The sequence below is a fragment of the Numida meleagris genome, chromosome 1 (genome assembly GCF_002078875.1).
Source record: "Numida meleagris isolate 19003 breed g44 Domestic line chromosome 1, NumMel1.0, whole genome shotgun sequence".
In the NCBI taxonomy this organism is placed as follows: domain Eukaryota; kingdom Metazoa; phylum Chordata; class Aves; order Galliformes; family Numididae; genus Numida; species Numida meleagris.
Window position 1 is genome coordinate 172,395,055 of NC_034409.1, and position 20,054 is coordinate 172,415,108.

Here is a 20,054-nt window from a genome sequence, read left to right on the forward strand (position 1 = left end):
TTACTGAAGCTGCATTTTGTTGAATTTATGGGCTGAGAGCTTTCTGTTCTTGTTTGTGCTGTGGTTCAGGGGAGACTGTGGGGGAAACGAAAGCCTTTGCCTAAAAAAAGAAAACAAAACCAAATCTCTTTCCCTCCCCTCCCGTGCACTGGCCTTCAATTCTGTAAAATGTCAATTTTGGCTTTGCTGCTGGCTTGTGTAGGTATTTGCAAAAATTATAATGCAGTGATATACTTTAGCTGTGAAGAGATATGAACACTCAACTGCAAAAATATTTTCTTCTGCAGAATCCTTGTTGCCAGATGATTATATAGTTCCTCTTGACTGGAAAGTTTCAAAGATGATCTATTTACTGTGGAAGACCTCTGTGGAGGTACGAATTTTAGGGGATTTTGGAAGGCTTTCCAATATTCCAGCTGTAAAGAGAAATCATTCAGTTCATGAAGCAAAGTGTTACTCTTTGCTAGTAAAGTCTCCTTGTTTTTTAATATCCACAATGAGGAGATGGATGCTTTATGTACGCTTCTGGGTATTTCCAGAACCAGCTCAATGCCATGGTAGGATCCAGATTTTGGAAGCTCAGCTTCAGAAATACATACAAAGTAGTTGTGGGAGATTAAAAAAACTTGTGAAATTTCCTTGATCCGTCTGACCTGGCCTATGTTCACTAGATACAGCGTAGTGTATCTAGTTTCTTCCTCCTCGTGGTTTTCTCCCATCCTCTGAGCAAGTGCCACCCTCTGCAAACAGTGGCTACTTCTGTGCTACTCCAGCTGAGAGCAAAGAGGTCACGGTGTGACTGATGGCAGCTTAACTTTCCTCATCTAATTAGAAAATGTGACTTACAAATTACTCTTGTGCTACTTCCCACTGTTGCTTTGTAAAGGTTTGATTTTACTTGAGGAGCAGTGTACTGTCTGGTAGCAGAAATGAGGAAAATCCTGTAGGTACAATCACATAGTAACTCTAAAATAGAACACAAACCTTGTTCTCTCCCAGAATAACGAAACCTCTTGTCACAAACTCTCTCTTTTTCTCTGGAATGTTGTTATGTATTTCAGGAGAAGCAGAAAACAAATGGATTGCAGAGTGGAAGTGCCTTGTCTGGTGAGTGTATTTTGTGATGCAAAACCTGTATAAAATATTTGTAGAGAACATAGTTAATACTGAAGTGAAAAGTGCCAAAGATTTTCAGCAGAGAAGAGTGATAACACTTCTCTTTGTGCAAAAGTAGTAGGATATCATAGAACCGTAGAATGGTTTGAGTTGGAAGGGATCCTTAAGATCATCTAGTTCCAACCCCCCTGACAAATGTGTGCCTCCATTGGTTGTTCAGGTAGTATGGCAGAGCTGCTGCCTCTGAGCCTTCAGTTCTCCTGATTAGTGTACTGAGATTCTTTGCATTTTAGTTTCCCATGTAGCACTAATCAAATATTTAATTCAAGTTTATCTGATTCCAGATCAGAAGGAAATTTAAGATGAAAAAGTCTTTCTTTAGATTTCGTTTCTCTGAAAAGCTGAGCACCTTCAGCTTAACAGTCAGCCTAGCAGTAGGTTGGGCTCTTGAGCAGCAGGAAGCACTGAGGTCCGTGAGGTTCTCAGGACTTTCACACGCATTAATTCCTGCAGTGTGCAGCTATGGAATCAGATTGTTGGTTGTTTTGCTCCATTATTTCTGTATTAGTTTAGTATAATTTAGTATAAATTGCACAACAAGAGTAAAATACAGTAGTTGCTAGCTGGAAGCTGGTAGGATTTGTTGCCTGAAATAGGAGAGGTGTTTGTTTATGGGGAGGCAGAAAGAGAAAAGGAAGGTCCTTAGTTGGAGAGCTGAGAGGAAGTAGAAAAGCAGGATTTATATATATATATATGTATATATAAATCTGATATATGTACACATTGTCTCTGACAGATGTGTATCTATATTATTTAACCTGAAATAATTAGCTTATTTGTGAGGCCATTCAGGAGGCAAAATCATGAGCATTCTGATGAAATAAAAACATGCTCTAGAAACAGTCTATTCTGATATGATACAAATTATAGAAGATAGCTTCAAGTATTTTTAGCTGCAGTTTATAATTTATTTTTTTAGATGATATTATTACCCTTGATGATCTAAATGAAAGTCACCACGAGAATGAAGACTCTTCTGAAATGCTTCCAGAAATGCCTCCTGTGATGATGGAAGAGAACACCATGACCTATGCCAGCAGTGGCTGTTTGGGTGCTGTCCTCCATCAGTCATGACAGAACATCTTAATTAAAAAAAAAAGTCTGCGTGAAGGAAAAGGTAATCAGTCACACCTGTAAATGTGTTTTTAACTCTTGTATTAGATTTGTCCAAATATCTGAAGAACACACATTGTTACAATTGTTAAGGTGCATTAAGCGTTACCCAATTTACTTGTTTTTGGTTTCTTCAAATTAGGATTGAGGGTGGATTTATTTTGTTTGTTTGTTTTGAGTTTTTTTCTCTTTTTTTTTTTTGTGAGGTGGAGGGTTGTTGGCATTTGTTGGTCTTATTTTGTTTTTAAGCCTAAGTGGGAAAGAGTGGGCAGCACTTTGCTATTAAAGCCACATCCTTTTCCCCTCTCAAAATCTAAATTCTGCCTGGTGAAGTGAAAGCAGTGGTGTAGGATGCTTAGCAGCTGCACTTTCACTTTGTTGCCAGCTTCATTATTGAGGTGAGCTGTTGTGAGTCATGTCATCTCCGTGCTATATTCCTGATTCGTTCAGCAGTTGAGAGTAAACATTCCAGAGTGCCCAGGTGGCCAAGAAGGCCAATGGCATCCTGGCTTGTATCAGCAATAGTACAGCCGGCAGCACCAGGGGCTGCATCTCGAGTGCTGTGTTCAGTTTATCACTCTCTACAACTGCCAGATGCACATGAGCATCTACATGACGCACCTTCACAGCCTGAAAGGAGGATATGGTGAGGTGGGGGTCGGCCTCTTCTCCCTTGTAACAGTGGTAGGATGAGAGAGAATGGCCTCAAGTTGTGCCAGGGGCTGTTCAGGTTGGATATTATGAAGAATTTCTTCTCTGAAAGAGCAGTGAGGCACTGGCACAGGCTGCCCAGTGAGGTGGTGGACACACCGTCCCTGGCGGTGTTCAAGAACCACATGGATGTGATACTGGAGGACACAGTGGGCATGGTGGGGATGGACTGATGGTTGGGTTTAGATGATCTTAGAAGTCTTTTCCAACCTTAATGATTCTGTGATTCTAAGCATTATTGGCCAAGTGCTATTTCATTATTAGTCAGATTACCATGCATCTAAATTGTTCCATAAGGCTGTTTTTATTGAAATGAGAGTGGACAGTGTTTGTGTTTCTCTGAGAAAACACAAGGTTAATCTCAAGTAGTGCTGAGAGCTCCTTAGGGCAGCGTTGGCAGCACATCAGTATTTGTTGTGGAGATTAGGCAAGAGATCCTGATTTAAAAAAAATAAAATAAAATGCTGAGATCAGTGAAAACAGGGTATTATTTCAGTGCCTAAAAGCTCTTCTTAGACCAGGAACCCCCACTGCCAGATGCCAATAGAATTGTAGGGCAAGCTGACAAAAACTGATAGCAGTTTAAGCATTTATCTGCATTTATTATTACAAAATAAAGGCATGTTTGTGTTTGAGGCATAGCAGTCACTTGGCAGTAACTCCCTACAGGAACATATCTTCCAGGACAGCCCCACGGGGCGGTTGTTTGGGTCAGACAAATCTCCTGATGGCATGCTATCAGTCCTCCTTTCCCTGGCCATGCTATTGCTGGCGTCTCCCCTTGCTGGATGCAGTGCTTCTGCAGCTTGAGTGAAGCCATTCAGCTGGGTGAGCTCACCTGAACACACATCTCGAAGGGATCTGTCTGAACCCTCGTCAGGCTGAAATTGTTATCTGTGCATTGCCTTGCATCCACTGCAGACTTGCTTTGATGTGCAGAGCTCTGCACTTGAGCTGATGCTCCAGCTTCTCTGGGAGGGCTCTGCCCAGGAGATGAGGCAGCAAAGAACCACCTGAGAGTGAGTGTGAGATGACTGGCAGCCAGGTCAAATTGGTGATGGTGAATGAGAAGTGACAGGAGGGGTGAAATGCTGTCTCCAAAGCCTTGATATTAAAACTTCTGGCTTATATTTGATGCAGGAGATAAAGGAGTCGCAGGTGTGATTGTGGCAAAAGCAAGGATGTCCTTGGAACTGAGCAGGAAAGAGAAATCTGAACAAGTTTCCCAGATGTGGATAAAAGGAAAAAAAGTATATTTATACCTGGACATTGAGAATGGATTTGTGACTCCGTTCCTCTTACTGTGAAAAAGTAGGAATCATAAAAATTTGACTAATAGTAGAACTTGGTTTTAATTCTCACTTCCTAAAATTAAACAGTTCTCAAGAGCAGACAAAAAAAGATGATCTTATCTCTAGTTCCTACTCACAAATTCCTTTCTCAGTATTCCTTGTGTTTTTAACTTGAAGCAAATGCTAAAGAGAATACCAGTTAAAAGTGTCTGATTTAAAATACGTTGTTAAGTGAGTACATAGTGCTTCGTGTGTTGTCAAAATAAATGAAGAGTTTCAAGAAGATCTGAGAACTGGAGGAAAGAAGGCTGCAAATCTGCCACTTCGTTGATTCCTCTCTTTTGGCTAAAATGAAAAATGATCTGAAAAATACAAAGCAAACTAAACCAGTTCTCCAGTAATGCTACAGAAGATGCTATACCCTCTCAAGGTCAAACTCTTCCAGTTGTTTCTTTGCTACGGCGATAATTAAAGAAAAAAAATTCTCTATCATTTGATATTTAGCATGAAACAGCACCCAGAATTATGACCAGAAAACCTCACCTACCTTTTATAGTGCTTTCCAGCAAAACCTGGTCTAAAACTTACTTAAGCAGAGAACACTAATGGTGGGAATAAGAGGAAATAAAAAACATGAGGGGGGAAAAAAGATTAAATAGGGAATAAAAATAAAAATAAAAAAGTAATAAAGGGAAGTGTCCGCTGTGTTACTTTTCTCCTTGAGTTTTTTCAGACTTGAGACTGCTAGGACCTCGCTAGCTCTAGTTTTGACATCCAGGTTTTCTTTTTTTTTTCCATTTTTCTTTCATTTTTGATGTGTTTTTTTTTTTCCCTGCACTTTCTACTTTCTGGTTTTCTCTCTGTTCCTTTTCAGTTATTACAAAAGGTACCAACAGCTGAGTATGAAAGAGAAAAGACTTTGTAAATTGTCAGATAGGTGAACTCTTTATTCCAAAGGTCAGATTTGCCACAATTAAAGTCTGCACTATTGTGATATTTCAACCAAGTCTTTTATTTCTTTTATTACAGAAACTACTCACTTTGATTCCACCGGGTAAGGACTTCAGTTTGCAGCCAAGGATTTTAAATGTAAGGAGCAACCTGGAAGAAAGTAACCAGTATCGACTGCTGGTGTGAATCTCTGGTTATCTTTTTTTTTCCTCCCCCAGTATGAACTTCTCTATCCACATAATAAAAGTCAAAATTGAGAATTTTTTTTTTTGTTGTGTGTGGTAAAAGGTCGGTTTCTGAAGCTGGTTGGAATGTATGTGTACATCTTAATGAGCGCAAAGGAGGCTTAGAATTCTGGTGTTTGTTTCATTTGTATGAGGGCCCCAAACGTTGCTGCATGTACCAGTTGTCTTACCCTATTTCTTCCTGCTCTCATTGCTTATCCTGTTACTCATCATTAATTCCCAATCTCTTCATGTCAAGTAGAAGACTTCACCAATCTCTCCTACCCATTCTTTCATTCCAAGGTGCACAACTTGTGTTGTTTTCTCCTGAAATGGTGCTTCATGTTTCCCTTTAACTGAGGGAAACTCCAACCTGAACCTCCACCATGCAACTTGAGGCTATTTCTCTCTCATCCTATCACTGTCACCTGGGAGAAGAGGCTGACCCCCACCTCACCGCAACCTCCTTTCAGGCAGTTGTAAAGAGCGATAAGGTCTCCCCTGAGCCTCCTCTTCTCCAGATGGAACAATCCCAGCCCTCAGCCACTCCCTATCAGACTTGTGCTCCAGACCCCTCACAGCTTCACTGCCCTTCTCTGGACAAGCTCCGGGGCCTCAATGTCTTTCTTGCAGTGAGGGGTCCAGAAGTGAACATAGCACTCGAGGTGCGGCCTCACCAGAGCTGAGTACAGAGAGACGATCCCCTCCGTGGTGCTGCTGGCTGCGCTATTGCTGATACAAGCCAGGGTGCCATAGGCCGCAGGGCCACCTGGGCACGCTGCTGGCTCGTGCTCAGTCTGCTGTCAGCTGACACCCCCAGCTCCTTGCCATACACGCAGCTTCCCAGCCGCCCCGCCCAAGCCTGTAGCGACGCGTGGTGTTGTTGTGACCGGGAGGGGCCGGGCCGGACCCCGCCAGCTCCCGCCTCCTCCTTGGGGACCGGGCCGTGCCGTGCCGTTCCGTGCTGTGCCGGGTTGTGCCGTGCCGTGCCGGATGGAGGAGCAGCTGCTCCGCGCGCTGGGGGGGCTCAGCCTGCAACCCCCGCCCCGCCGCTCCCCGCGGCGCTTCGGCAAAACGCTGGTGCTGCTGCGGGGCCTGCCGGGCTCCGGGAAGAGCACGCTGGCCAGGTAACGGCGTCGTCCTCTCCATGGAGCTTAGTGACCGGACCCAGAGCCACAAACGTCGCGTCTTGGCTCCGGCCCTTCCCTCGCGGGGCCTCGGCTCCCTGACGTGGGCGACGCCCGCGCGGGCGCTGAGCTGTGCGCGTGTGCCGGGTGCGTGGCGAGAGCTGCTGCTCGGCCGTGCTCCCGTGGGACGCCGTGCGGGCCTGGAAGCGAGCGCTGCCCGAAAGCGTGTGCGTCGGCTGGGCCGGCCGGCAGAGCCGCGGGGTTTGTTGTTGGCGAAAAGCAGCGGGCGAGCGCTCCTTGCGGTTGGTCGCGGGCCTGGTGAACGCTTCCTCTTCTGACAGGGAAAACTGCTAAGAGCCGTGGCTCCTGGTCCTCTGCTGCCTGAGCCCCGGTCGGAGCCGCAGCAGTGTGCGGTACAGGCAGGAGAGGCTGCTCCAAAACTGGTCACAAATAAGCGGGGATGCTCTGAGCAGCGCGACCAGCGCAGCCACAATCCGCTGTCGCGCGGTCTGCCAGCCGGCTGCCTCACCGCTCCCAGCGCCGCGCTCGCCCTCAAAAGGTGATGCAGATGTGTGCTCTCACACGCGGCCCTGCTCATTGCCAGCCCTGGCAGCCTGATCTCGGGATCGGCAGCCCTGCCCCAGCAGGGGGGTTGGAACTGGCTGATCTTAAGGTTTCTTCCAACCTAAGCCACTCTGTAGCTCTGTGAGCGTGGGCTGTGTGCTTCCTCCATGTCCCAGGCCTTGAGGAGCCGTGTGTGCTGGAACGGCTCGTTATCACGCCTTTCTGTGGTGCAACAAAACGGCTGCCTTGCAAAAGGTGGGAGCGCAGAGCATAAAGCTGACCACAGCTCCTCATCTGCAGGGCAGCCCCATCTGTAAATGGTGTCTTCTGCCTTACAGCCCTTCTGGAAGGTCAGATTCTGAAGTGAATGTCCAGAGACTGTAGTTTGTGTGAAACCCCCAACTACATGTCTCTTCTTAAAGAGCTCATTTAAGTACAGGTCCCGTCTCCATCAGAGGAGCTTGGGTTTTCTCGTAGCACAGGCTGAACTTAACGATTTGGAGGTGTATTCTCAGCCAATGCAAATAACTGACTTTCTTCTTTTTTTAGGTCAAAAAATAAGGTTTATTATTAGTGATAGATTTGCAAAATAAATTGTGAGCGTTGCTTTTGTCCCATGTAAGATGAATGCTTGAGATTCTTGTTCTGCATCTAGCCCCCGTTAACTGTGTTATTGCAGAACGTGGCTCAAAGGGCAGCTGTGAAGACTGCACCTCTCCATTAGCTCTGTCTAGATTTTGAAAGGATTGTTTCAAGAAAATTCTGATATTTGCTCTTCCCACATCCCACGTTGTTTGGTGTAATGTACTAAGCAGAAGTTTGTTCCTAGAAAATTGGTACAACAAGCTCAGTGCACGATCCTACAGGAGAGGAAAAGTGAGATTTACTTCCAAAATCCATGGGTAAGCTGATTTTACCCATTCAAATTCATTTTCTTGGATTTTATTCATGCACACTATCATACCCAAATATCTGCAAGCATCAGAGTACATGTGCACAAGTGGTCTGGCCGAAATCAGAAGATGCATCCTCCTGCTCCCAGAGGCTTCCCATGGCAAGCCATCCACTCTGGGCTCACCAGGGTGCTGGCCTCGAGGTGTGTGGGTGAAGGGCACGCCTCCCAGTTTCAATGCTGTTTGGTTATCGGTATATGCCATTGTTTTAACCTTTGCTCTGTTGTTTCTTCTGCTGCTTTCACACAGATCCCTACTCATTCATTACTCATATCAGCCAGTATTTCGGTTGCAAGCTGCACTTCTGTACAGCACTCAGAAATGTCACGAACCATGAATGTTATCAACTAATGATACCTCAGCTCTCTGATAGCTCCGATAGAGCATCCTCTTGTCACTGTCACACGGGAGCATTTTCCAGTAGCAAGCCGGGGCTGGTGATGTGATGCCCACGCCTTTCAGCATCACCTAGCACTGGTTGGATGCAGCTGTGTGAGATATGGTTACAGTGTCTTTGTGGAAACAGTTTCCCCATCCAAGTCCCTCTCCCAGCTCAGAGGAGCTGGCATGGCACTGGGACAGGTCAGTTCTGGTCTGGTTTTCGGTTCCTGGTAAAGACAGTGAAGGAGCCACCAGTGAAGAGATACTAGGAAGAAATTCTTCACAGTGAGGGTGGTGAGACACTGGAACAGGTTGCCCAGTGAGGTTGTGGATGCTGCCTCCCTGGAGGAGTTCAAGGCCAGGCTGGATGGGGCTGTGAGCAACCTGGTCTAGAGGGAGGTGTCCCTGCCTATAGCAGGGGGTTGGAACTAGGTGGTCTTAAAGGTCCTTTCCAACCCAAACCATTCTGTGATTTTATGTTATATTTAATAGTCAAGGCAGAATGAGGGTTTGGTCTGCTCACTGGCAAATTCCAAACTTTTCCAATTACTTCACTGTTAAGGATATGCTTTCCTGAACGTCCTATTTATTAGGATCACCTGACTGGCTCCCTTAACCATTCACTCCCAATGTGGGAGAGGAAAGGGAGAGGGAGTTACATTTCCAAGAGCCTCTTTCGGATGTAAATAATGCCCTCTATCTGGATGTGTTCCTCCCTGACTTCACAGTACATGTTTTATGATCAAACCAAGGCAACCGCCAGGAAAACAGTTATCTGAGGTGCAGTAGTGGGTACAGCTTCCAAAAACATCTCCGAAAATCAAGCCACCTGCAAGTTCATATCTGCTTCCACAGTAGACTCTGTTTTGGCTGGAAATACACACCTTACGCAACATATCAAGCAGTTTCAGTCAAGCACTAGGCTGGGCATGATCAAATATGCAACTTCTAAGCCACTGCTGTTTTTTTAACACTTGAAATGGGGGTCATTCTTGTACTCCCCTATGAAGTACAGAGTGAACAGTCATCCCAAATGGATGACAAAGAAACAGAAGGGGAAAAGTCCATTGGCACTGAGGCATCAGCGCCTGACATAAGCTACATCTTCCCCAGTTCTCTCTGCTGTATTTTGTAGAATCATAGATGCACGGAGTGGTTTGGGTTTAAAGTGACCTTACAGCCCACCCAGCCCCACCCCCTGCCAATGGGCAGGGCTGCCCCCCACCAGCCCAAGGCCCCCATCCAACCTGGCCTTGAGCACCTGTAGGGATGGGGCACCCACGGCTTCTCTGGGCAGCAGTGCCAGTAAAGAATTTTCCTCCTGACATCCAGATCTCTCCTCTTTTAGTTTAAAACTATTCCCCCTTCTCTTATCACTATCTGCCCGTGTACAAAGTCAGACTCTGTTTCTAAGCTCCCTTTATGTGCTGGAAGGATGCAATGAGGTCTCCCCAGAGCCTTCTCTTCTCCAAGCTGAACAAGTCCAAATCCCTCAGCCTGTTTTCATAGGAGAAGTGCTTCAGCCCTCTGATCATCTTAGTGGCCCTCCTCTGGACCCACCCAACAGCTCCCTGTCTTTCTTGTGCTGGGGGCCCCAGGCCTGGACTCACTAGTCCAGATGGGGCTTTATGAGGGCAGAGTAGAGAGGGACCATCCCCTCCCTCTCCCTGCTGTTGATGTAGCCCAGGATACTGTTGGCCTTTTGTGTTGCAAGAACATGCTGCTGGCTCATGTCCAGCTTTTCATCCACCAGAATCCCCAAGTCCTTCTCCACAGGGCTCTCTAGAACTCTCTACACATGAGTTCTTCTCCCACTCTGTATGTATATCTAGGATTGCCCTGAAACTTGCTTCATTCTTCCATGCTCCTCCAGTCCCTTGTTCAGCTCTGCATTTGATAGGATCCTGATCCAGCCTGGCTTGCCACCAGGATCCCAACCCTATTGCAGAATTGCAGCTCTGTCACAGTTTGTGGACTTTGCTTATCAGCTCTGCAGCTCCTGCTTCCAGGTGGCAACACACTGTAAACATACAAAATGCTTATGCTTCAGGTACTTCTATGCAATGTGTGACATGCAGCCTGTTGCTCTGCAAAATGCAGCCACTGCTCCCATCCCCATGAGCGAGGCGTGGACACCCTGTCATGGAGCCTGGCAGCCGTGTGCAGGGCCAAAGTCCTCAGGGCACTAGGAGTTGTCAAAACATGGCAGGCAGTGGATTGTGCTGTTCTCTGCCTCTCGTATTTCTGTTTTTTCTGTTGAAAGTGAATACTTTTTAGGTGCCACAGGAAGGCTCTGTGTTAGGAAGAGTGGCCAGAACAACTAGCTGTGTGTGGTGCTAGTACTTAAGGACCATGAGTTCCGTGTTCAGTTTTGGGCCTCTCACTACAAGAAAGACATGGAGGCCCTGGAGTGTGTCCAGAGAAGGGCAGTGAAGCTGTGAGGGGTCTGGAACACAATTCTGATGGGGAGTGGCTGAGGGTGCTGAGATTGTTCCATCTGGAGAAGAGGAGGTTCGGAGGAGACCTCATCGCTCTCTACAGCTGCTTGCAAGGAGGTTGAGGTGAGGCTTATTCCAAGAGACGAGTGAGAAGACATGAGGAAATGGCCTCGGGTTGCATGGTGGAAGTTTAGGTTGGATATTAGGAAAAATTTCTTCACAGAGAGCATTGTGAAGCATTGGAACAGGCTGCCCAGGTAAATAGTTAAGTCACCATCCCTGGAGGTATTTGAAAGTTGTGTGGATGTGGTGCTTAGAGACATGGTTTAATGGTAGACATGGCAGTGCTAGGTTAGTGGTTGACCTGGATGATCGTAGAGATCTTTTCCAACATAAATTATTCTCTGATTGTATAAATGTTATGCTCATTGTTACCTTGGAAGGAGATTGCTTCTTGAGGCTCTACCAGTTCAGATATCTGTCTGATGCACAGTTCTGTTAGTTTTTCTGAATGCTCAGAAGGTTCCTTCCTATCTCCTCATCAGACTGAATATTGGACATTCATTTACTTCCAAAATTTCTAATAGAAATGCAGCTGGGGCTTTCTTTCTCCAGTGATGTTATTAGTGATTGTGAAAGCTTCTCCCAAGCCCTTTGTGTGTATCCAGCCAGTTGAAAGCCTGGATAATAATTTTGTTGTCTGTGAAGAGAGAAATATATACAGTTAAACTCCAAAATGATTGTTTGAAAGTACTGAAGATGCTATTAATAAAAAAGGAGACTTCAAAAACTGTATAAATCACGGGAACAGCTCTTCAGATGAATAATTTAGAAGGCCTTAAAACCCCCTCTCTGTTCACTTACACTCCTATTTCAACAGCGCTGTGGTCAAACAAGCACAGTTGTGTTTTCCACAGGAAGATTCTCCTTTTTCATCATTGCAGCCGTCGTACAGCTGCCCAGGGTGGAAGAGGAGGTGAGAGCCTACGCTGATCCCAAGCCTCCCTACTGCCCACAGCTGCCCGTGGGGCTGCCTTCAACCTCGCCGAGGTTTGTAGCAGTTCCCAGACACATAAGTTGGCTGCTTTTGTTTCTGAAAGCCTTGTTTCCCCACCTGTATCCATCTAATGAGGTACTTCCCCAGCATGGCAGTCTGGAAGAAAAGGGGGGGACAGAGCAAACTTTCGCTTGTCGTAGAATGATAGAGTCACAGAATGGTTTGGATTGGAAGGGACCTTTAAGATCATCTAGTTCCAACCCCCTGCTATAGGCAGAGACACCTCCCTCTAGACCAGGCTGCTCACAGCCCCATCCGGCCTGGCCTTGAATGCTGGGGGCATCCACAGCCTCGCTGGGCAATAACACACCGTGATGTAACTGGGCAATTACACTCCATAACACAGCCTCGCTGTGCATAACACACCATGATGTAACTGCTGCAAGACAGCTCAGTGCTAAGCAGCTCGATGGCCCGTGTAGGCAAATCGATGCTGAACTTTTGACAGATGCTGTTTATCACAACACCGTGCTTAAAGTTCAGTGACTTTTCTTTAATGCAAACACAGCTTGTAAGTACCCTTTGGTCTCACAAAGAGATTTCTTCCTTCTTCCCCTCCTTAGTATAGCTTACACTTTCTGATCTAACTGCGATGGATGCTGCTCAAAATTTCTTAGTAACACTGGTCACAACTCTTCTCATTTTACATGGGTGCTGTATATTTTGCTAAAATACTGGCATTTTAATTGCACGGAGTGGTTAGGAGTGCAATGGGAATGGTTGTCACAGGCTGTAAAGGATTGCAGAAAGCAGCTGGAAACTTCAGAGTTAGGTTGTTTTAGAAAGCCAAATGTCAAAGCACAATGGGCAGAAGGTGAAACAGCTGCTTAGTGTTTCCTGTTAGTAGGACTTGGTTTAGTATGACTGTAGCAAACATGCCAGTGATTTGTTGTTCTTCATACATTTTGTGCCGTATTTTCCTCTTCTCAAGTACAAGTTTGACCTTGTGACTGTGCATTTGCATTAATAACTAAGTAATGTGTGTGCTAAAACTGTGATCAAATTTTGAATTGGTAAGAAGATCGGTAAAGCAACGGGGAAGTAAGGCACTGGGCAATGAGGTGAATCTATCGGTACATCAGCACAGGAGTAAGCAGATAAGCACTAGATGCCCTCTGCTCTTCATGATAAGGATTCTTTGCACAGAACCAAATTTAGAATTGTTTGACTTTTGTTAGACCTGTTTGTCCGGCAGTAATTGGGTGAATAACGCATCTCTTCTGAGCCAGAAGAGGACTGCATGTAGCTGCTAACCAGGACGTAATGGAGTGGCACTGGCCCTGGCCAGCCACCAGCAGCCATCAGTCTCTGCTCTGTGGCAGTCGCTACCCCAAAATGAGATTAATTAATCAGCAAATGATGGAAGTTACAGTGCGGGTGGAACAAAGTCAGAAGCTGACTTTTGTTCTGCTAAAAGAAATGTGCAATCCCAGTGAAGCATTGCTTCTGGTAAGCAGATTAGGATAAAACTGGTAAGCAAATGGTTAGAGCAGAGCTGGAGATGACAGAATTAAGCCTTTTCTGCCTGATTGTCTGTTTTTTGCTGATTACCCAGAGGGACCTTATCCCTGCCTTTGCTCAACTAGATAAGGCGTTGGGAAATAGCTGTTTGTCGCTTGTGGGGATGTATTGAAGAGCTGAGCTGAGTCACAGGGACTGTGTGCAGCGTGAGATAGCAGAGCAGCGCCGTGCACGTCACAGTCACGAGGATCCTGGACTGGCCTTGCTTTATTTTCACTGGCTTCTGGGCCCTGAGGAGATGGTGAGCAGTGAGGTTGAGCTGAGGGCTTGCCCTCTCACAGGGATTCCCTCCCTCCTCCCAGCACTCCCTTGACTGAAAAACTAAACAGGTCAGCCCATGGATGCAACACAAATGGAAAACCAGTTTTGCGTCAGGACGGTTTTATGCTCTCTAAGGGCTTGCAGAAGAACTTTTCAGCTGTGAGCCACCACATGGGGAGCGTTTTCACTTGCTGGCCGGGAGGTGGCTCGCAGCAGGACGGTGCCACAGCTCCGGGGCATCTCAGTGGGACACAGGCCACCGTAAAGAGGAGGGGCACTGCCCTCTGCTACCGACCACAGGAAGCTCCTGTGTCAGCCAAAGCTGATGGTACTATGGATTATGCTTACTAAATGACAAGCTGTTCCTCCACATTATCTTCAGAAATCTCTCTGTCATGAAACTCCCGTGATCAATTCGCCTTTTGAGGCCAACTTCCATGGGATTAGCAGTAATTTCATTACTGTGCATTCATACCTTCCAAATAACTCAGAAAATTGAATTTATTACTATGATTAAAGACTCACGTTGGTAGTCCACCGTAGATTGCTGAATTAAAGAAATGAAACATCCTTTAAGCTCCATCCCATTCCTCTTATGTGTCCATCTACTGATTACATCACTTTCAGAGCTCTTTTACCTGGGATGTTCAAAATGAAGCAATGTGCAAATTTGCAGAGCACTCACGTGGCTCCTGATTTAATGCTCTCTGTGAAAGGTGTGTGTTTGCACATACTAATCCTTCTTTCATTTTTTTTTTCAGACAACTGAAATGTGACTATCCCAGTGCTGTAGTTCTTAGTACTGATGACTTCTTTTCTAGAAATGGTGTATATGTGTTTGACCCTGACTTCCTAGAGGATGCACACAAATGGAACCAAAAGAGAGGTGACTGAATTGGCTGAAATACTTTTTGCCAGCATCGTTTTTCTTGTTATTCTGTCTTTAGGTTTAGTCCCCAGATATCTCAGTGTAGTGTCACACACTGAAGCTCCTCGTGTACTGGTTAAGAAAACATTTGCCACTTCTGAATTATTCATAGCATTAGAGACTGGAATTTAAAATGAGTAAATGTTGGTGATGATAGGTGCTGGTTTTGGAAGCAGAACAGTGGCTGCTATGTAGCACTGCTGAAGTTTGGGAACAGCAGGTGGCATGCAAATACCAGCACTGCAGCTGCTCAGCGCAGCTGTATGCACAGCATTGCACAGACTGTACATTCTTACATCTCTGTCCTGAGCTGGGAATGGGTTAACCAGGAATTAGTGGTAGCCAAAAGGAATACTTACAAACCTAATGACAATTTGGGAATGTAACCACCTAGGTTTCTATTTCAGAAAGAAAATGTAATGTGCTCTTGTGGCTGTGCTCTGAACTCATTGTTAGCCATGGGAAACGTACGCTGAGGTCATGAAATAGACATCTTTTGGAAATAATAGTCACTTGGACGTGCTGTAAATCCCCAGTGCTCGTACATCTAAATATGTTCTAGAAGAGTTTCAGATCCTGCTGCTCAGCTGCATCACCTCCTCCAGGAAACACCTGCTGGGAGCTGAACTCTGTGTGGGTTTGGGTGGGAGATAGAAACCTGAGCCCAGTGGGAAGCCGAGTGTGCTGGGGTGGGCAAAGAAAGGGCACTTTGGGGCTAGAAAGACCTGACTCAGCCTGCTGTTCATACATTTTAGCTTTACTTGATGTGTTACATTGCAGCACGCAAAGCAATGAAGAATGGGAAAAGCCCGGTTATTATTGATAATACCAACATCCATGCTTGGGAAATGAAGCCATATGTGATGATGGTAGGGAAAGCTACTATTTATTGCTTTTATATTCTCAACTGTGACATTTAGGAGGTGATTTAACAGTTCTTAACAAGGCTAAAAATAATTACTTCCATTTTCCCTCAGTCCTCTAATTATAGTTAATAATTTATATTATGGAGACGTAGGGGAAAAGGTGCATAGGAACTTATCTAGTCATGTAGTCATGCTAGCTATGTACCTCAGCGAAGGCAAAATTATTGAAAAGACGAAGGGTCTTGCAGGGAACTTGCCCTGTAACTTCTTGGCAAGCAGGATGTCAACAGTGACATGAGTGCAGCTGTTTCCAAACTGTTGAATTTGAAACTGGCTGAATATAACAGTTTCCAAAGTTAACGTATATCAAGGTCATTATATCAAGGTGACTTACAATTTGAGTTTAAGACTTGTGAAAAATGCAGCAGAAAGAGTCTTTGAAGGTCCGTTGATTTCTGTCTGCAGTAGCTCTGGCAGTATTCTTAGTACTGTTTCATAATACGGCCTGCTAACATTACACTCATGGTTGTGCAAAGCTATTTGCTCTTTGGCTACGATCTTCTAATTTAAGAAGTTCAAGGCTAAGTAAGTATTGCTCTTACGGGAGCGCAAAGAGGCAAGAATGCATAGTGGTGCTGGAAACCCCAGACATGTGCTCCACTAGCAGAAGCTGTGACTGCCTCTGGGTGACTGTGAAGCAAATGAGAGGCCTCATTTGCAGGACAGATACTTGCAAGACAAAAGACATAGGAAGACCAACAGAAGCCCCTGCCTCCTTTCTGCAACTGTGTAATGTCCTTAGGAGGCAATGCTTATCCTCTTCAAACCAAAACCAATCAATAAGTGTATTAACTATATATATGTATATATGTGTGTGTGTGCATGCTTTACCACAAAAAAAAAAAAATAAATTGAGACTTGTAGCTCAAGTGTCTGGAAATAGCACGACACTCCCAGGAGCTCCAACCTGTAGCTCTTGAAGCACCTGTGACTGCCAGAGCCAGGACACCATGGGGTGTGGGGTGCCCCGGTCATTGCTGAGGCTGAGACAAGTTTTGCTGGGAGACACAAGTCCTTTGGTGTGAGAAGGAGTGGACGAGCTGGGAGTCAGACGAACATCTTGGTGGGATCTGTGGCTGTCTTCTTCTTTCTGGCTCCTGGGGACACACGAGACATCTCTTGACCAAATGAAAAATCTCAAGGGTCTGCAAGATTGGCTGCTGCTGAGCTGGGCAGCCATAAATCTAAAACTTCTATGTACTTCTTCAGGCACGTGAAAATAGCTATGAAGTTATATTCCGAGAGCCAGACACACCCTGGAAGTTCAATGTTCGAGAACTGACGAGGTACAGCTTCTTCTCTCTGCTACAGCTGACTGCTTCTCACTTCTGTGCTCTGAGGAAGCTCGGCATTCTTTCTCTTCTTGCGCCCTAGAATGTAACCTGCTAAATGACAGCAGCAGGGTTGCTGTGGAAAATTTACAGTGCTCAGTATCCAGTCTGTAGTGAATTAATCCCTACAAAGAGCCTGACCACACTCAAGTGAGTCTGCCGCTATAAAATGCTACCCTCTGTATGCCATACTGTATCAGTCATCACGTACATCTCCGTTCCCAGCTGCTTGGACGCAAACTGGGAAGGAGCAGGGGTGGGTTTGGTGTGACTGGCCTGGTTCATTGTCTTTCCTGGTAATGGGGTTTCTAGCAGTAGTGTTCATAGGCACACGCTGCCCGTGTGCGGGGCACTGTGTGCGGGAGGACCTCGTGCCCACACCACAGTGGGATGCTGCAGCCACCAACCTGCTGCACTGCTGTCACCTTAATCCCACAGGGGAAAAAACATTTTGAAAATACAGCTGGGAAACAAACTTACACGCTAGATTGGTATTTGTGCTCTTTGGTAAAAATGTGGCTCTTCAGAGTTTGCAGACAGCAGATGTCCCTGGCAGGCTTTGGAAAGACTGGTTCTGGTCCATCCAGACAGCCCCACATGTCTGAGCTGCTCCCCTCCTTCTTGGGCTTCACTTATAAATCTGCCCCAGCATCACCATAGGCAGCCTCTCCACCATGAAGCATTCCACCGCGTTTCACTTGTCAGTTCCTTAACTTTCTCTTGCTTGCTTGCTGTGGAGCAGCCAGCAGCACAGCCTCCCCATCACTTCTGAGCCACAGCAGGTAGGACTTTGCTCCACATGCACCCAGATAAGGCAACAACAGCTACAAGTTAGTGTCTGTCCCCACTCTCCAGGTGTATGAAGTTCATCCCAAGGCTAGCAAGCTGTTGGCACTAAACCCCAGCAATATTCATATAAAATAACATACGGGTCTTCTACATAACTCTTTCCTACTGGGCCGTGTTTCAAAGCATTTGTCTATCTTCTTATGGCCTGGCTGCCCACAAAAATACTTGGGTTACATTTTTTTCAGCAGTCATTAAAGTACCATTGAGAAGTAGGTACAGTGAATAACAGTTCAGCAAAAATAAAAGAAATAAAACATAGAAATAGATCACCAAGCAGAAGGACCAGCAGCCTGAACATAGCAGGAACCGTAGCAAGTTTAAGATAACTTGTAATGCATTCTTTGTTAATGTTGACTCTACAGAAAAAATATCCACGATGTCCCTCGACAAAAGATACAACAGATGAAAGAACAATATGAGCATTACGTTACCTTCCACAGCGTTCTTCACTCTGAAAAACCAAGCAGAGAAGACAGAAGCTCCCCTGGCCCGAGTGCAGCCTATGGCCTGGGTGCCTGTGCCCCCCCCCCCGCAGCCTTCTCGAGCAGAAGACCTCGCATGGCACGTACGAACAATCCAGCGTTTTACTGAAGAGGTGGATGCCTGCATCTGCGTTAATTGTCAGCGTAGAACAGTCTCTAGTTTTACATGTTTTTCTAAACTATTTTATTCTTCTAGTTTTCTACTACTTCTTTAAGTGAGACTTTTATTTCTTAAGCCATTAAATGTCACTCCAATGTGAGCGATCTAAGACCACTGTCCCTTGTACCAAGTGTACGGCCTTGTCTCTTCCTTTGCTGGAATTCATTCAGGCTCGTGGCAAAATCTGTTCCTGGCTGAGCCTCACGTTTATTTTTCCTCCATCGCTTATAGATAACACTAAACATTCCTCAGTTCTTTCTTACAGACCTCATGGCCAATTCCTTCTCTGTGCTGTGGTCATCTCCTGCTATTTTACTACTCTGTGATTCTATGCCTCTTCCCACTCTTTGTCTGGAGCTTTACTTCTTGCTGTAAAAGCACTAAGATACTGTAGCAAGATTTGATCTTCTGCATCTACACATCTGCTACCTGGATTGATGCTGTTCTTACCATAGCTCTAACATGCCCAAACAGCAACTCCAGCATCAAGGAGAAAAACTTCAACACAGCAAACTGTGCCCTTTATCTCACAGAGTTGGACTGCCAGGGGAGGCAATCCTGAAGGGAACATGAGCATTAGGTGAGCACTCATGAACTTGGAGAAGGAGTGACAGAAGCAGCTCTAAACAGCTGTAGCGCGAGGCTATTAAGTACCTGACCTCGGAAGTACGAGCTGCATTGCACAAAATGACAACTTAAGTGGGGGGGGGAAAGTGTTTCTAAGGGAGAGATTAACTCCTTCCACTATGAAGTGGCTGAACAAGGAATAACAGCCATCCTGCAGGAGTTTCAGCTGTATTTTTAAACGCTACTGGTATGCCCTTAGCAAGAAGCCTCATGAAACATGATGTTAAAACAGCTTTTGTGATAGTGATTTTTCTAAGCAGGTGCAGAACATCTGGCAGTGGTTGTAGAGCAGGATGGTAGCAAGCAAGTTGCTTTGCAGTAGGAAACGAAGGCAGCTCACCCTGGACATTAAGAAACATGGGGGTAGCTCTGATTCATCAGGCAGTTCAGTGGTCAGAGAGGTGTAAGAGGTGCGAAGGAACACATCGTTCCTGCGTAAGAGCGAGGCTGCCTGTAGGACTCTGTGTCTATTACTAATACCTTTGTATGTCATTTTGCTATGAATCAAACTTTCATCACTACAGCTGCTTTCTAAAACCTTTTTTAGAATTATATAGAAAGTTTTAAGGACTAAAGGTACAGAACTGTGCCAGAATTTCAGAGGAATATTCCAGAATAAAACTGCTGTAATTGGTTACAATAAACTTGGAGAATTGTTTTTTTGCCCTGTGTTACTCCTGGCAGCCAAACAACTACTCTAATGCTATTGAGGGTAACAAGACTGCTTGAGACCGGAACAAAGGCACTACTGTAATTTAAGAATACATCAGAATCAAAGTAATGGGTTATAAAACCTCCAGCCACAGCGATGCTATTGTGTGCTACATGTTTGTTTGAGACATGTATGATTATTCAACTCCAAATTATTTATTTTGCAGATGAAATGCCATTTCAAGAATTTTGTAATGTAACTTTATTAAGTACAATCAGGCTTTAATGTACAAAGTAAAAACATTTAAATGTGAAATATACACAGTACTGT

General features: G+C 45.4%; 2 protein-coding genes across 5 annotated transcripts in view; both read left to right on the forward strand.

Moving 5' to 3' along the window:
- The window catches only part of N4BP2L2 (NEDD4 binding protein 2 like 2), a 45,143-nt gene extending 39,640 nt beyond the window's left edge, over positions 1-5,503 (forward strand). Inside the window, exons 8-11 of one of the 4 annotated variants that reach the window (XR_002432961.1) lie at positions 288-373; positions 1,062-1,107; positions 2,096-4,311; positions 5,322-5,503. Coding sequence is in view for 3 of the 4 variants with exons in the window: in XM_021378258.1 (XP_021233933.1) it covers positions 288-373; positions 1,062-1,107; positions 2,096-2,250 (287 nt within the window). In the remaining variant the exon portion in view is untranslated. The other 3 variants (XM_021378258.1, XM_021378274.1, XM_021378281.1) reach the window with 3 other exon arrangements.
- N4BP2L1 (NEDD4 binding protein 2 like 1) lies at positions 2,902-20,039 on the forward strand. The gene is made up of 7 exons (XM_021405440.1): positions 2,902-2,973; positions 5,322-5,423; positions 6,224-6,594; positions 14,531-14,655; positions 15,478-15,566; positions 16,833-16,909; positions 18,166-20,039. Exons 1-7 carry the CDS (start codon positions 2,902-2,904, stop codon positions 18,392-18,394), a joined length of 1,065 nt encoding a protein of 354 aa, XP_021261115.1. The 3' UTR covers positions 18,395-20,039.

Coding starts and splice junctions, on each gene's coding strand:
- N4BP2L1 (XM_021405440.1), top strand. CDS start 2,902: ATGACGCACCTTCACAGCCTGAAAGGAGGATATGGTGAGGTGGGGGTC. Junction 2,974..5,321: donor TCTTCTCCCTTGTAACAGTG/GTAGGATGAGAG, acceptor CTTTTATTACAG/AAACTACTCACTTTGATTCC. Junction 6,595..14,530: donor GGGAAGAGCACGCTGGCCAG/GTAACGGCGTCG, acceptor TTTTTTTTTCAG/ACAACTGAAATGTGACTATC.